This window comes from Salmo salar, chromosome ssa06, assembly GCF_905237065.1.
Source record: "Salmo salar chromosome ssa06, Ssal_v3.1, whole genome shotgun sequence".
NCBI lineage: Eukaryota > Metazoa > Chordata > Actinopteri > Salmoniformes > Salmonidae > Salmo > Salmo salar.
In genome coordinates this window covers 69,937,196-69,953,552 of record NC_059447.1, presented here as the reverse complement: position 1 = coordinate 69,953,552, position 16,357 = coordinate 69,937,196, and the positions used below count along the sequence as shown (strand labels likewise).

Sequence of the window (16,357 nt, the reverse complement as noted above, 5' to 3'; positions counted from 1 at the left end):
TTCGTCGACAGGTTCAGGTGTAGTACTGCTACGCTGGTAGTAGCAGTAGTAACGTTACCAGTAGAGCTGGTATGTGTCTCTATGGACCCGGGCCTTACTTTTTTTAACCATTTATCCATTTTCGAGCAAACAAAATGAGCAGAAGCTACGTTTGGCTACATATGGACCGTTTGTGGAATTCCCAACGAGAGAGTAACGGTTAATGTGATTGGATGTTAATTATTTGACTTGGCTACCTGTATTTGACATTGTGTTGTTATTTCGCTGAACACTAGATGGTTTAATGAAACGAGGCTGCTCAGGGGAGAAAAAACCTCACCCAAATGTATAGCCCCGTTGGAAAATATAAATGGACTGTTTGAAAATGTGAAGACATTTTTTGTAAAAAGATATAAATAAAAATACATATATATTTTTTTTGAAATGTGAAAAACATTTTTATTAGGCGTATCCCCCCAGCGGCATTAAGCGTACCCCAGTTTGGGAATATTTGCTCTAACCCCTATGCTACCTACCACCACCCTATGTCATGACTAGGCTGCAGTTCACCAGTGTGTGGAAATAAATATTTATAAATGGAAAGAGGTGGAGGGCACTCAACCAACGTGAGTAGAGGTGCAACCCAAAAATGTTAAATGTTTTGGCACCTTTTCAATAAATATTGATAAACCATTTATTTGTCTCTGCCTGCAAATCTTCCAGCGCCTAAAGGGTAGGCTATAGGCTATGCAAAACGTAAGAAAAAGTGCAAGTGTCTGCTCTCATCATTCTTGCTGCTTCAAGTTCAGTAGCCATACCTCTCCTAGTTGGGCGTGCGAGATCAGGTGAGTGTCTGATATCTATTAAATAGAGTGGGATATATGCATGGCCAGAGAAGCACGAGGCAGTTCTCTTCTAAGAAAATGAACTTCCTGAATATGATTAAGCTATAGTTTAGTAGGGCTGGGACGATTCCAATAGTCGCAATACTCGTTAGTATCGTGGCAAGGAAACAAAACACGAAGCCCGATTTAACTTCTTCAGGAAAGCAGCCCTAATGTTGGAAACAAACATCATTATGTTGTCATACAGAGTCACATGTATTTATTTTCCAAGATATAGCACACAATATTGTATCTGTCTGGGAATTGCCAGGGATCTCAAGATATTATCATGATACTTGGGTGCCGATGCGATATGTATTGCGATGAAAATACTGTGATTTTATTGAGATTCAATGTTTCAAACATACTGCTCACCAAATGTCTGCTGCAGAGGGAAGAGAGAGCCATAAGAAAAACTAGTTTTGGGCCTCCCGAGTGGTGCAGCGGTCTAAGGCAATGCATCACAGTGCTAGCTGTGCCACTAGAGATCCTGGTTCGAGTCCAGGCTCTGTCGCAGCCGGCCGCGACCGGGAGACCCATGGGGCGGCGCACAATTGGCCCAGCGTCATCCGGGTTAGGGGACGGTTTGGCTGGCAGGGATGTTCTGGTCGCATCGCGCACTAGCGACTCCTGCGGCGGGCCGGGCACAGTGCACGCTGACAGTCGCCAAATGTACGGTGTTTCCACCGACACATTGGTGTGGGTGGCTTCCGGGTTAAGCGGGCATAATATCAAGAAGCAGCGCAGCTTGGTTGGGTTGTGTTTCGGAGGATGCACGGCTCAAGACCTTCGCCTCTCCAGAGTCCGTACGGTAGTTGCAGTGATGAGACAAGACTGTAACTACCAATTTGGATACCACGAAATTGGGAAGAAAAAAGGGCAATAAAAAAACAAAAAGATACAATAAAACATATTTTTTATATAAAAATAAAATAAGAAAGTCTTCTGATATAGCCCAGTAATACAGATAGCCTATATTATGATATAAATGGGCCACATGAAAAACTCTGATAATTTAACCTATTTCTTGGGTTCATTTTGCTCATTGTGATATTGCCTATAGGGTGTAGAATTGCTGGGACCATGGCTGCCAAACGAGCTGCGTCACATATGGCTAAAATAGAATTTGTGGGACTGTGGTCAGGCTCGGGACCAGTCCTTGCGGGAGTCAGTCAGTACTTCAGTCACTGTAGGGTTCCGCTCTAGTCAGCTGCTTTGTGGAATACTGACACAGCAGCTTGGTCCATCTGAACCACAGTAACCAACAGCCACTCTCCTCTCTCTTACACAGGAAACATAGTAAGACCAGCTCACTGACTAACAATACCGTATATGAGAGTAATTAAATTGGTAATACAATGTTACTTTACCCAGACTTCAACATTTGAATGATATGAAACAGACAAACTGTCTAATGTATTATTTGATGTTAGAAACCATGAAAAGCAAGATAAAAATATTCTAAATACTTATGACATTTATGATTCTATACAAACATTACTTCAATGTGCACATTTATAATCACCAAATAAACATGTCTGTTACCTCACTATTGTGTCCTCTCAGGTTGAAGTTGATCCTCTGTGGGGTAGTCCGATCCCTTCTGCAGTGGCTGGATGTGAACGTTACCCCGACAACCCCTCTCCCATTCCCTGTGGCAAGCCAGCCCTCCTCATAGTAGCGCCGCCGGCACACCGGCTTCTCCTTCTCGCTCTTGGGTACCCGGCCCTTCCATGACAGGCAGAGTATGTTGGAGTCGCTGCACAGGACGGGGCCATGCTCCACTGCGGCGAACATGCCTGCCGACTGCAATTCGTTCCACGATGAGGTAAAAGAATCCTGTAGGTCGCGCCTTTTGGAAAGGATGGTGGTCCAGCTATGAGCGCTTCCACTCCGCTGCAGGCAAACTCGTGTCGGCGCCGTGGAACAGACGCTGCATATTATTTGACGTTTTGGTAGTCTATCTAGGTGTTTGTTCCCATACGTTTTTAAGAAAATAGTCTGATCAGTTGTTGATCACCAAATTATCTAAATAACATGGTTGGCCAGTGGTGATTTCGTAGAAGATTGCATAAAAGTTCAAAGGCACACATTCAGGTCATTTCGATTTGTTAAATCAGTAAATCCTGTCAATGTGATACTGACTCCATGAGTATTGACCACGGAGGTGAAAGATTAAAGTATTGGTCTATACATCGCGTACTACCAAATGTTATCCATGACCACATTTTTTTACTTAACATGAAGTGGACTTTTATAACTACAGTAGATCCGATCACAGGATAAGAAAACCTATTTTCCTTTGTTTGCAGTCGTAGGCTACAGTGCTGGAACACGTTGGCAACTCAAAGCCAACTAAACTAACAATTTAACAAACCTCCTCCAACAACTTTGAACCACGCAATAAGTTTAAAAAATATTCATTCTTGGAGCCTCTGTAAGAAATACATTTGTTGAGTGCATGTCAAAAGGCAAATGTCAGAGCACAAAAAAAAACTCATAGAATGCAGGCATCAAATCTCAATTCCAAACCATCCACTGCTTCAATCTGGAGCATCCGATTATTCTGAATATGGTCCAATTCGGTGTGGCATCACTGCTGAACCGAACACCTGTTCTCCATGCAATGTAAGAAATGGGACTCCTCACATCAGGGCTGTAATCACGAGTCCAAAACAAAATGTTTTGCAACTAAAACGAGAGTTTCTATTGGACAAACGCAGGTAGGGCCCTCCCCGTTACGTTTGCGTCCGTTTAATAAACGTTTTGCAAAAGACTTGGTGTAATGAATAAACCCCAGCTGTCAACCCCAACCCGTGGGAGTGCTGCTTCTCCCAGCAACATCATTATGTCACCCAGCTTGCCTTCCAATCTATGTCGGGGATCCCGTCAAGGAGTGCTGTGAAAGAAGGAGAAAAATAAACATTTTATATTGGGTGATCAAGGAGAAGATCAAGGCGAACTGATACCCCTGAGAAAATACAGCAGCAATAAATATGCCAAGACCAGCCCGAATGCGCCGTTTGTGTTCACATTGTTGAGACTCAGAGAGAAATCTGAGACAGAAATCAAGAGCGCGAGAATGCATGGCGAATGGTCATAAAGACCACGACGCAAAGGAAAGGACAATAAAATACTACAAATATTGTTCGGCTGTGATCTGTGAAGAAACTCGATGGGAGGCACAACATCGGAGCCTTCCGTTGTCAAACGTATTGGCCATCCCGTTCGGTTTACAAATCATTGATTCAGGCTATGTTCATATATTGATACAGCAGCTAGTTAACAGCTCAGTGCCATAATTATCCACAACATAACTATTCGATTTCCAATAAATTGCATACCCTTATAAACCCCTGCTAAATAACGTTAGTTTCCAGAATCGCGTTGGTTTAGCACCATAAACTGGGGATATTTCTTTATATGCAAGTATTTGATACTTTGGTCTTTTGGCAGCACAGCCCAATCAGTGACGTTAGCTAACCTTAGCGAATAGCGGGCTAAATAACAGTGACCATATAATAATATCAATCCATTCTGCTAAATATTGGCAGCATTTGCATTAGCCAGCTAGCAATTTAGCAGCTTATTCACTACATACCTAAAGCGGGCAACTAAATGATTAATTACCTAGTTAACTAGTAAGCCACAGACAGAAATACCGGCATTGTCCCATTTCATCTGGACATTTTACAAATCACAAAACTAGCTAGCTAGCTAACGTTACCAACCACTAGCATCGGCATCTTCACTGTAAATTGGTTGGCTAGCTAGTTAGCTTACGTTAGCTAGTCAGTAGCCCGATAGAAAACCAGCTAGCTAGCCGTTTTGTTTTGAAAATACTCGTTTGTGTGGCTAATTGCAATAACAGCAAGGGAGTAGGTATCGTTGTCAGAATGCTAAAATCATGTGAGACCTAACGTCAATATCGCTGGATAAATATCAATGGACAATGAGAAACCGCTTACCTCTCGTCTCCCTTCCCTTGTCTTGTCTTGTGTTGATGCTGAATGTACAGGGCAGGGCCTGTGCTGGGGCGCGTTCAGTAGGACGCAACGTTTTGGAACGTTCAGATAGAAATAGGCTATGTAGAACAAATAGGCCTCTGACACGTAGTGGCACATGGAATTAGGAATGAAAATAATGGAATGTTCAATGAACCTTCTTATGAAATAATAGAATGTTCATTAACCTTCTTATGACGGGATAAAGTTTAGCCATTTTGGTCAGGAAGTTGGTCAAACATGGTTTTCCAGTGCTGTGATAAGATAGTGTAAAATAATGAATTTGAAGAATGTCTCTACACTATATGTTGGTTAGCTAGCTAGCCAGCCAATTTTAAATTAATTGTTTTAATTTACTGCCAATATGTTAACATTCCATTCAAAAAGTGCAGTCAATCCACAACCATACACTGGCTGAAATCACTTGATGATAGGATTTAGACAAGTTCTAAGTGCAACAAGTACTGATATTGTATCATATAATAGCACTTACAGCTTTCCAAGAAAACAACAATGTTTATATTTATGGACTGTTTACATATTTTAGAGGCTATTTACACAGAACATTGATATAAAACTTGGATAAACTGTATTTATAATTATATGACAATATTTTAGGTTCACAATAAATCTATGACACAATTTCTGATATATCAGATGCCTTACTTTTTTCCCCCAGCATAAGTGAAATCAGGATTATGCCTCTACTGCCAGTCATTCCAATTAGACTGGTTTGGATTTCTCCCTGACCAATATGGCTGCCATTTTCAATCCATTCTGGAATTTTGAGAGTTTATGACAGAGGCCCTCTAGCAATGTTACATAATCTCTTTGTAGAGCGACCGCATCTGGTCTATTCATGGCATTTCTATCGGCAACGTTTGACAACGTTTGGCAACTGAACGTGGCCCGGGTTACTGTATCACGTGACATACGTGATTTGGTCCGCTACACCTCTTTTTCTGTAGATAAACAGCTAATATTGGAGACACGAAGATCTTCAATCTACATTTTCTGAATTGCTTGAATATATGGAACAACATTTGAGAAAAGTACTTTTCAATTGGTAGACCATAGCTAATTGTTATCTGTATATGTTGTTGCATGTGGCATGACTTAGTAAGATAATATTTTCTTTGCAAAATAGCACAAATGTCGGTTCTAGAAGAAATTAGATGGCTAAATGTACCTATAACATACAAAATAAAAATAAAACGATTAAACCTGTTATTACTCCGATACCGATGGAGGCAGCATTTCACCGCTTTCTTGGTCAGTCTGTCACTGAAGAAGATAACTGTCCCGCCCCCACAAAGATCATGGCGGCCCCCGTGGTAGTCTGTCGAAATATTCGCACCTTTGGAAGGATATTCGTGGGAGTCTCACAATCGGTACAGTATTTACTATACTTAAGATTAAGTATATGCGTTGTCGTTATTAATGGGTTATCCACATGTATTTCTCTAATACACGAAGCTTATCGCACAGATTCTGCCTCTGCGTGTGAACTTAGTTAGCCAGCTCTGCTCTAGGGCGTTTACTAACAACCTGGACCATAGCTAGTTACCTTGATGATGTTTTGTTATTATTCACAGTTTTAGCTAATAACAATTTGACCCGTTTTTACAGGGATCAATAGGATTGAACGCTTGCAGATATCATGGGATATCTACATTATTTCGGTATGTACCTAACTAACTAGCGGACTAAACTCAACTCCATTGTACATTTTTTTTTTAAAGTATTCACCATCATTTGTTGAAATCCATACTTTTTCAATAAACGTCAAATGCAACCACCAACTGCTCATTTCTATTTATTGAAGATGGCATCTCAGCGCGAATGTGAAATTTGTTTGATAGACACACCATCAGATATTTGATTGGTGAATGAGTATTTGGAGCCCTTGGCCTAAGTAATCGGAGACGTGCACATTTGCAATGACTTGCCATCTTTGAGAAACAAACGAGCAAACAGTCGGTTTAAATGAACGTTTATTGAAAATGTGGGATTTCAGCAAACAAAGGCACACGACTACAGAGGACAAACATAGGTAAGCATTTCATTATTTACATTTTTTTTTTTAAGTATTGACCTTGGTTACAGGCGACATTCGCACTGAGCTAAAGGGTAGAGCTGCAGCTTTCAGGTGCGGGTCTCTAACCCGGAGGCTTATAAGAGATCCTGCTATACCATCAAACAGGCTAAGTGTCAATACAGGGCTAAGACTGAATCGTACTACACCGGCTCCGACGCTCGTCTTATGTGGCAGAGCTTGCAAACTATTAGAGACTACAAAGGGAAGCACAGCCACGAGTTGCCCAGTGACATGAGCCTACCAGACGAGCTAAATCAAGTCTATGCTTGCTTCGAGGCAAGCAACACTGAAGCATGCATGACAGCAGCTGTTCCAGCCGAAGTGTGTTAGACCTTTAAACAGGTCAACATTCACAAGGCTGCGGGCCAGACTGATTACCAGGACATGTGCTCCGGGCACGTGCTGACCAACTGGCAGGTGTCTTCACTGACATTTTCGACATGTCCCTGATTGAGTCTGTAATACCAACATGTTTCAAGCAGACCACCATAGTCCCTGTGCCCAAAGAACACACAGGCAACCTGCCTAAATGACTACAGACCCGTAGCACTCACGTCCGTAGCCATGAAGTGCTTTGAAAGGCTGGTAATTGCTCACATCAACACCATTATCCCAGAAACCCTAGACCCACTCCAATTTGCATACCACCCAAACAGATCCACAGATGATGCAATCTCTATTAGAGGTCGACTGATTAATCGGAATGGCCGATTTTCAAGTTCATATAACAATCGGTATTTTTGGTCACCCATTTGCCGAATTTATTATTTTTTTTATAATATTTTTTAACTAGGCAAGTCCGTTAACACATTCTTATTTTCAATGACGGCCTAGGAACGGTGGTTAACTGCCTTGTTCAGGTGCAGAACGACAGATTTTTACCTTGTCAGCTTGGGGATTCAATCTTGCAACCTTACGGTTAACTAGTCCAACGCTCTAACCACCTGCTTTACATTGCACTCCACGAGGAGCCTGCCTGTTACGCGAATTCAGTAAGAAGCCAAGGTAAGTTGCTAGCTAGCATTAAACTTATCTTATAAAAAACAATCAATCAATCAATCATAATCACTAGTTAACTACACATGGTTGATGATATTACTAGTTTATCTAGCCTGTCCTGCGTTGCATATAATCGATGCGGTGCGCATTCGCGAAAAAGGACTGTCGTTGCTCCGTGTACCTAACCATAAACATCAATGTCTTTCTTAAAATCAATACACAAGTATATATTTTTAAACCTGCATATTTAGTTCATATTGCCTGCTAACATGAATTTATTTTAACTAGGGAAAATGTGTCACCTCTGCAACAGAGTCAGGATATATGCAGCAGTTTGGGCTGCCTGGCTCGTTGCGAACTGTGTGAATACTATTACTTCCTAACAAAGACAGCCAACTTCGCCAAATGGGGGATGACTTTACAAAAGCGCATTTGCGAAAAAAGCACAATGCATAAAACATGCATATTTAGCTAAAAGAAATCCAGGTTAGCAGGTGAAATTGTGTCAGTTCTCTTGCGTTCATTGCACGCAGAGTCAGGGTATATGCAACAGTTTGGGCCGCCTGGCTCGTTGCGAACTAATTTGCCAGAATTTTACTTAATTATGACATAACATTGAAGGTTGTGCAATGTTACAGGAATATTTAGACTTAGGGATGCCACCCGTTAGAACAGTTCCGTATTTCACTGAAAAAATAAACGTTTTGTTTTCGAGATTATAGTTTCCGGATTCGACCATATTAATGACCTAAGGCTCGTATTTCTGGGTGTTTATTATACACTGCTCAAAAAAATAAAGGGAACACTAAAATAACACATCCTAGATCTGAATGAATGAAATAATCTTATTAAATACTATCTTTACATAGTTGAATGTGCTGACAACAAAATCACAAAAATAATCAATGGAAATTCAATTTATCAACCCATGGAGGTCTGGATTTGGAGTCACACTCAAAATTAAAGTGGAAAACCACACTACAGGCTGATCCAACTTTGATGTAATGTCCTTAAAACAAGTCAAAATGAGGCTCAGTAGTGTGTGTGGCCTCCATGTGCCTGTATGACCTCCCTACAACGCCTGGGCATGCTCCTGATGAGGTGGCGGATGGTCTCCTGAGGGATCTCCTCCCAGACCTGGACTAAAGCATCCGCCAACTCCTGGACAGTCTGTGGTGCAACGTGGCGTTGGTGGATGGAGCGAGACATGATGTCCCAGATGTGCTCAATTGGATTCAGGTCTGGGGAACGGGCGGGCCAGTCCATAGCATCAATGCCTTCCTCTTGCAGGAACTACTGACACACTCCAGCCACATGAGGTCTAGCATTGTCTTGCATTAGGAGGAACCCAGGGCCAACCGCACCAGCATATGGTCTCACAAGGGGTCTGAGGATCTCATCTCGGTACCTAATGGCAGTCAGGCTACCTCTGGCGAGCACATGGAGGGCTGTGCGGCCCCCCCAAAGAAATGCCACCCCACACCATGACTGACCCACCGCCAAACCGGTCATGCTGGAGGATGTTGCAGAACGTTCTCCACGGCGTCTCCAGACTGTCACGTCTGTCACATGTGCTCAGTGTGAACCTGCTTTCATCTGTGAAGAGCACCGGGCGCCAGTGGCGAATTTGCCAATCTTGGTGTTCTCTGGCATATGCCAAACGTCCTGCACGGTGTTGGGCTGTAAGCACAACCCCCACCTGTGGACGTCGGGCCCTCATACCACCCTCATGGAGTCTGTTTCTGACCGTTTGAGCAGACACATGCACATTTGTGGCCTGCTGGAGGTCATTTTGCAGGGCTCTGGCAGTGCTCCTCCTTGCACAAAGGCGTAGGTAGCGGTCCTGCTGCTGGGTTGTTGCCCTCCTACGGCCTCCTCCACGTCTCCTGATGTACTGGCCTGTCTCCTGGTAGCGCCTCCATGCTCTGAACACTACGCTGACAGACACAGCAAACCTTCTTGCCACAGCTTGCATTGATGTGCCATCCTGGATGAGCTGCACTACCTGAGCCACTTGTGTGGGTTGTAGACTCCGTCTCATGTTACCACTACAGTGAAAGCACCGCCAGCATTCAAAAGTGACCAAAACATCAGCCAGGAAGCATAGGAACTGAGAAGTGGTCTGTGGTTACCACCTGCAGAACCACTCCTTTATTGGGGGTGTCTTGCTAATTGCCTATAATTTCCACCTGTTGTCTATTCCATTAGCACAACAGCATGTGAAATGTATTGTCAATCAGTGTTGCTTCCTAAGTGGACAGTTTGATTTCACAGAAGTGTGATTGACTTGGAGTTACATTGTGTTGTTTAAGTGTTCCCTTTATTTTTTTGAGCAGTATATTATAATTAAGTCTATGATTTGATAGAGCAGTCTGACTGAGCGGTGGTAGGCACCAGCAGGCTCGTAAGCATTCATTCAAACAGCACTTTCGTGCGTTTTGCCAGCAGCCCTTCGCAATTCTTCAAGCATTGCGCTGTTTATGACTTCAAGCCTATCAACTCCCAAGATTAGGCTGGTGTAACCAATGTGAAATGGCTAGCTAGTTAGCTGGATGTGCGCCAATAGCGTTTCAAACATCACTCGCTCTGAGACTTGAAGTAGTTGTTCCCCTTGCTCTGCATGGCTAACGCTGCTTTGAGGGTGGCTGATGTCGATGTGTTCCTGGTTCGAGCCCAGGCAGGAGCGAGGAGAGGGACGGAAGCTATACTGTTACACTGGCAATACTAAATTGCCTATAAGAACATCCAATAGTCAAAAGGTATATGAAATACAAATCGTATAGAGAGAAATAGTCCTATAATTCCTATAATACCTACAACCTAAAACTTCTTACCTGGGAATATTGGAGACTCATGTTAAAAGGAACCACCAGCTTTCATATGTTCTCATGTTCTGAGCAAGGAACTTAAACGTTAGCTTTTTTACATGGCACATATTGCACTTTTACTTCTTCTCCAACACTTTGTTTTTGCATTATTTAAACCAAATTTAACGTTTCATTATTTATTTGAGGCTAAATTGATAGTATTTATGTATTATATTAAGTTAAAATAAGTGTTCATTCAGTATTGTCATTATTACAAATTAAAAAAATCGGCCAACTAATCGGTACCGGCTTTTTGGTCCTCCAATAATCGGTATCGGTCGTTGAAAAATCATAATCGGTCGACCTCTAATCTCTATTGCACTCCCACCGGGACAAAAGGAACACCTATGTGAGAATGCTATTCATTGACTATAGCTCAGCGTTCAACACCATAGTATCCTCAAAGCTCATCACTAAGCTAAGGATCCTAGGACTAAACACCTCCCTCTGCAACTGGATCCTGGTCTTCCTGACGGGTTGCCCCCAGGTGGTGAGGGTAGGTAGCAATACATCTGTCACGCTGATCCTCAACACTGGAGCCCCCCAGGGGTGCGTGCTCAGTCCCCTCCAGTACTCCCTGTTCACCCATGACTGCATGGCCAGGCACGACTCCACCATCATTAAGTTTGCAGACGACAACAGTGGTAGGCCTGATCACCGACAACGACGAGACAGCCGACAGGGAGTAGGTCAGAGACCTGGCCGGGTGGTGCCAGAAAAACAACATATCCCTCAACGTAACCAAGACTAAGGAGACAACAGGAAAAGGAGGACCGAGCACGCCCCTATTCTCATCGACGGGGCTGTAGTGGAGCAGGTTGAGAGCTTCAAGTTCCTCGGTGTCCACATCACCAACTAACTAGAATTGTCCAAACACACCAAGACAGTCGTGAAGAGGGTGCGACAAAGCCTATTACCCCTCAGGAAACTGAAGATTTGGCATGGGTCCTCAGATCCTCAAAAGGTTCTACAGCTGCAACATCGAGAGCATCCTGACTGGTTGCATCACTGCCTGGTACAGCAAATGCTCAGCCTCCGACCGCAAGGCACTACAGAGGGTAGTGCGTACGGCCCAGTACATCACTGGGGCTAAGCTGCCTGACATCCAGGCTAAGCTGCCTGCAATCCAGAGTAAGGCCCTAAAAATTGTCAAAGACCCCAGCCACCCCAGTCATAGACTGTTCTCTCTACTAACGCATGGCAAGCTGTACCGGAGTGCCGAGTCTAGGACAAAAAGGCTTCTCAACAGTTTTTACCCCCAAGCCATAAGATTCCTGAACAGGTAATCAAATGGCTACCCAGACTATTTGCATTGTGTGCCCCCCAACCCCTCTTATGCTGCTGCTACTCTCTGTTTATCATATATGCATAGTCACTTTAACTATACATTCATGTACATGCTACGTCAATTGGCCTGACCAACACTTTGGCTAACCGGGCTATCTGCATTGTGTCCCACCACCCGCCAACCCCTCTTTTTAGGCTACTGCTACTCTCTGTTTATCATATATGCATAGTCACTAGTCACTTTAACCATATCTACATGTACATACTACCTCAATCAGCCTGACTAACCGGTGTCTGTATGTAGCCTTGCTACTGTTATTTTTTACTGTTTTATTTCTTTACTTATCTATTGTTCACCTAATACATTTTTTTGCGCTGTTAGAGCCTGTAAGTAAGCATTTCACTGTAAGGTCTACACCTGTTGTATTCGGCGCACGTGACAAATAAACCTTGATTTTGTTAGACTAATCAATGTAGTCGGAACTGAATTCCACAAAGCCTGGTCTCTACTTCATTAGATACTTTATTCACCATAGAGTTGCATTTAGTCAGCTACTAGCTAACTAGCTATAGTCTTCAAGTGTAAAATCCATATAGTGAGTGTTTACTACTTGTCAATTCTAGAGCTAACTAATCCAACTCCATTTTCTCCTTCTCCGTTCTCCTATAACAGCCCTCTCCAGTTGCCTGCAGCCTGCCTCCACACTGGGACCTTCTCTTCCTCTCTTCCCTCATCTGTGAGTCATCCTGTTTTCTTTTTGACACTCCCAGCACAGCGCCAATAGCCTTGATGCCCCCAGCACTATGGTGCCAATAGCCTTGACGGTGTCTCTCTGTGGTTTCAGCTTTACTCCTTCAACACCTTGTCTACATCGCCTTGATGCACTGTTAGTCTATAACTAGGACCCTGAGCTTTCATTGTCAGATCACATGGCCAGGAAAAAGTCAGTACCTTATATAGAGCATGGATGACAAACACTATTCTGCTGAACTTTATCTGGTAAATGACACATTTCTCTTTTCCTTCCAGGTGATTCTCACAGAGGAGCCGGACACGCTGTACCAGAAGGTGTCTGTGCTGGTGAAGGGCCATGACAAAGCAGTCCTGGACAGCTATGAGTTCTTCGCCATCCTGGCTGCCAGAGAGCTGGGAGTCACTCTGGGCAAAGTGTGAGTTGACCTAGAGGGGTGATAAGCAGTTACTGTCACATCAGTTTATTATGTTCCTATCTCTGAGTTGTCCTTTGACTAAATGAGCACAGAGCATCTCTAACCCACTTTTACATTTAGATAGCAGTGCCAATCTGCTTTGATGATAATGCTCAATGTTTTTGTTTTCTCACTGTGGGACAATACTCACTCAAAAGGCTGTCTGTCTTTTCTTTTTGCACTAGATTTGAGCCTCCAAAGAACATTGAGCGGCTGACACTTCTGAAATCTGTCCACATCTTCAAGAAACACAGGGTCCAGTACGAAATGAGGACGCACTACCGCTGCATAGAGGTGAGGCAAACGGTCTTCTTCCACCCTTAAGTTCCTACAAATGCCTCTGCCCTCATTTTTTCAGAACTAGAACATTCCATTGGGGATTGTTTCCACTCCTATTGATTCTGTTAGAACTCCTGAAGAGTCAATGGATTCATAGGGTTTATTTCAAGATGAGATGGATGGCTATAGGGAAGGTTCAATGGACTGATACAGGGGGTTAGTGGTATGTCTACATCACCTTTTCATCTCTCTCCCTTAGCTTTCTCGTGTGACTGGATCCACTGCACAGGTGTACCTGGAATACATACAGAGGAATCTGCCAGAGGGTGTGGCCATGGAGGTGACCAAGGTAAGCTTGAGAAGATGTAGGTCCCGTGTGGCTCAGTTGGTAGAGCATGGTGTTTGCAACGCCAGGGTTGTGGGTTCGTTTCCCACAGGGGACCAGTACGGTAAAAAAATGTTTGAAGTGTATGTATTCACTACAGTAAGTCGCTCTGGATAAGAGCGTCTGCTAAATGACTAAAATGTAAATGTAATGTTACAGGTCCTGGATAAGTTTCATTTTTACAAATTTATTTTACATTTGTCCCCTTTTTTTCCGACACCAAATGCAAACATACACATATGAAGGTCGTCCATTGTAAATAAGAATTTGTCCTGAACTGACTTGCCTAGTTAAATAAATTAAAAATATATGAAGAACTTTCAAACGCACACAAACAACAACTACATCTCTTCTGCCCAGACACACAAGCTCACTCTCCATCCCTAGTGCCTCCATTATTGTTTGCCACATGGCCTTCACCCATGCTATTTCAATAATAAATCTTTAGATGTTTCCATTGTGTTAATGATGGTGGATTGATAGAATAGTTTCTCCCCCCCCCCCACATTTTTAAATAAATGTTTTTGTCAAGATGAGTGAGAAGAAAATAATCGTCCAGGCCATTGGGTATTTCACTACACCCCCATATGCCATGTCTTGAAATATGCAGGGTCCGGATAGGTCCATGGTATAGCAAGGTCAACCACAATGTCAATCATCTACAATTGTCTTTTTTTTTTTCAATATGCTTTGTTATGTCATCTTATGTCAGCAGGAATAAGATCAGTCAGTCATATGCCTTAATCCGTTTTGGATATGATAAAGAATTTAGCGTTCTCATACACACACTCAAATTTGAAAGTACAGACTCCACTTCTGGTTGTAATATCTGTCTGTCTTTAGACCTCCATGGAGAAGGTTCCAGAGCATATCCTGGAACCTATGTGGAATGGCCCGCCAACTGAAGAGAAGCCCAGCCAATAAGAGCAGAGTCACATACACAAGCTGCTTATCTCAGCACCCAATCAAGAAGACAGAACCTCCAGCCCTGAGACCGGTCCAGAGAATATGCTTGTTGACAAGGGTCAGCCAGAGCAAGGCGCTGCGTAGATGATCTGATCAACTTCTGAACAAATAGGTATTGTAACTGTGCGGCCCCTAGCTCAGGCCAACCCTCATGAACAAGCAGTGACTCAGTATCTGTGCATCAGGGCATCCTCCACAAAAGCAAGAACTGAATCTGACTATTTCAGTCCAGAGAGATGGTCAGTAGTCATCTGCTCTCTGAGTTAAGCTTATGCTGCTCATTTTAGTTGGCTTTCTTTTTCTTGTAATGTCCAAATTTCTGTACTCCAAAAGACTACAAGATGTATGTTTTGTTATTAAACTATTAATTATCATGTCTATCTTTCTAGGGCTTTGTTTTACGATGTGTTCTTCGGAATGCTGGTACCATGTGCAAGTCAGTCAGATTCATAACTGTTTTCACAACATGAATTAAGATATTTTGAGAGTTATTTGCCAGATAAAGAATGATTATGTTGGACGTAACATATGCACCATAGCAGACTGGCTTTCTTGATGGGTATTGATTTGGTTTGCTTTGTGTCGATCTGTAATCAGTATAGAAGGCCAACACACAAAATTAATTGAGATGTTTATTGAAGGACAGCAATACACAAAAGGCAAAACTGGAAAGGATTGCATTGAATCAGAATATATATTTTTAACATACTCACCACAATGGCTACTGACTGAATTTCAGATCCTTTCCTTATTCTGACCAAATGAAAGGCCAGTGCTTCCTCATGTTATATAAGCAGTTGTTCTAGTAAAATTCCCTTCATTTAATCAACATGGTCCCTTCCTCTGGCTGTTCTACATAAAAACCTCTGATCCGGCCCCTCCCCCTGGATCCAGATGAGTCATACGTAAGAAGACAATGCTCAGCCATTAATCATATTAAGCCTCTGTGAGTCATCTCAACCTTGGGTTGAGATGAGTGAGGAAGCTTGGATCGCTTTAAAGTCTTTGCTGCAGTTGACTCAGGCAACATTAAGGTCATTTCTGCTTTCCTTATGTCAAGTATGTATATTTTATATTTCAGTGCCGTATTGATAATTTGTACTGACAAGTAGGCTATGGACTGGTGGTAATCTATTAAAGGCCCAGTGCACTCACTCAAAATTCAGTTTTTTCTTGTATCATATTGTACAACAGTTGATGAAACTAACACTGTAAAAATATGACCTGTCTTATTTCCTGATAATTGCTGGTCGAAAATGCAATCTACACAGGACCTTCTAATCGGCAGGTTTGCATCGGTGGACGTTTGGGCTTTCCATGGTGATATCACCATGCAGTAAATTGGTTAAAGTTGCACTATGTAGAAATCAATCTGCCATTTCCTGGTTGCTAAAACTCAT

General features: G+C 42.7%; 2 protein-coding genes across 3 annotated transcripts in view; one reads left to right on the top strand and one right to left on the bottom strand.

Annotated features, from left to right (window-relative positions):
* The window catches only part of tulp4a (TUB like protein 4a), a 50,844-nt gene extending 45,929 nt beyond the window's left edge, over positions 1 to 4,915 (bottom strand). For both annotated transcript variants that reach the window (XM_014205638.2, XM_014205639.2), the window contains exons 1-2: positions 4,832 to 4,915; positions 2,409 to 3,762 (exon numbers count right to left, since the gene is read on the bottom strand). In XM_014205638.2, coding sequence (XP_014061113.1) covers positions 2,409 to 2,660 — 252 coding nt within the window. In that variant the 5' untranslated portion in view covers positions 2,661 to 3,762; positions 4,832 to 4,915. The remainder of the gene's footprint in view (positions 1 to 2,408; positions 3,763 to 4,831) is intronic.
* Positions 4,916 to 6,096: 1,181 nt separating this feature from the next.
* mrps10 (mitochondrial ribosomal protein S10) lies at positions 6,097 to 15,335 on the top strand. Its single transcript, XM_014205645.2, has 7 exons — positions 6,097 to 6,258; positions 6,497 to 6,549; positions 12,792 to 12,855; positions 13,149 to 13,288; positions 13,513 to 13,621; positions 13,866 to 13,955; positions 14,835 to 15,335. Exons 1-7 carry the CDS (start codon positions 6,112 to 6,114, stop codon positions 14,913 to 14,915), a joined length of 684 nt encoding a protein of 227 aa, XP_014061120.1. The 5' UTR covers positions 6,097 to 6,111; the 3' UTR covers positions 14,916 to 15,335.
* The last annotated feature ends 1,022 nt before the right edge of the window (positions 15,336 to 16,357 follow it).

What these genes read in the sequence shown, in the direction of transcription:
- mrps10 (XM_014205645.2), top strand. Translation starts at nt 6,112, where the DNA reads ATGGAGGCAGCATTTCACCGCTTTCTTGGTCAGTCTGTCACTGAAGAA. An exon ending in CTTCCTCTCTTCCCTCATCT is followed by an intron (nt 12,856 to 13,148) that starts GTGAGTCATCCT and finishes TTTTCCTTCCAG; the next exon opens with GTGATTCTCACAGAGGAGCC. An exon ending in GGAGTCACTCTGGGCAAAGT is followed by an intron (nt 13,289 to 13,512) that starts GTGAGTTGACCT and finishes TTTTTGCACTAG; the next exon opens with ATTTGAGCCTCCAAAGAACA.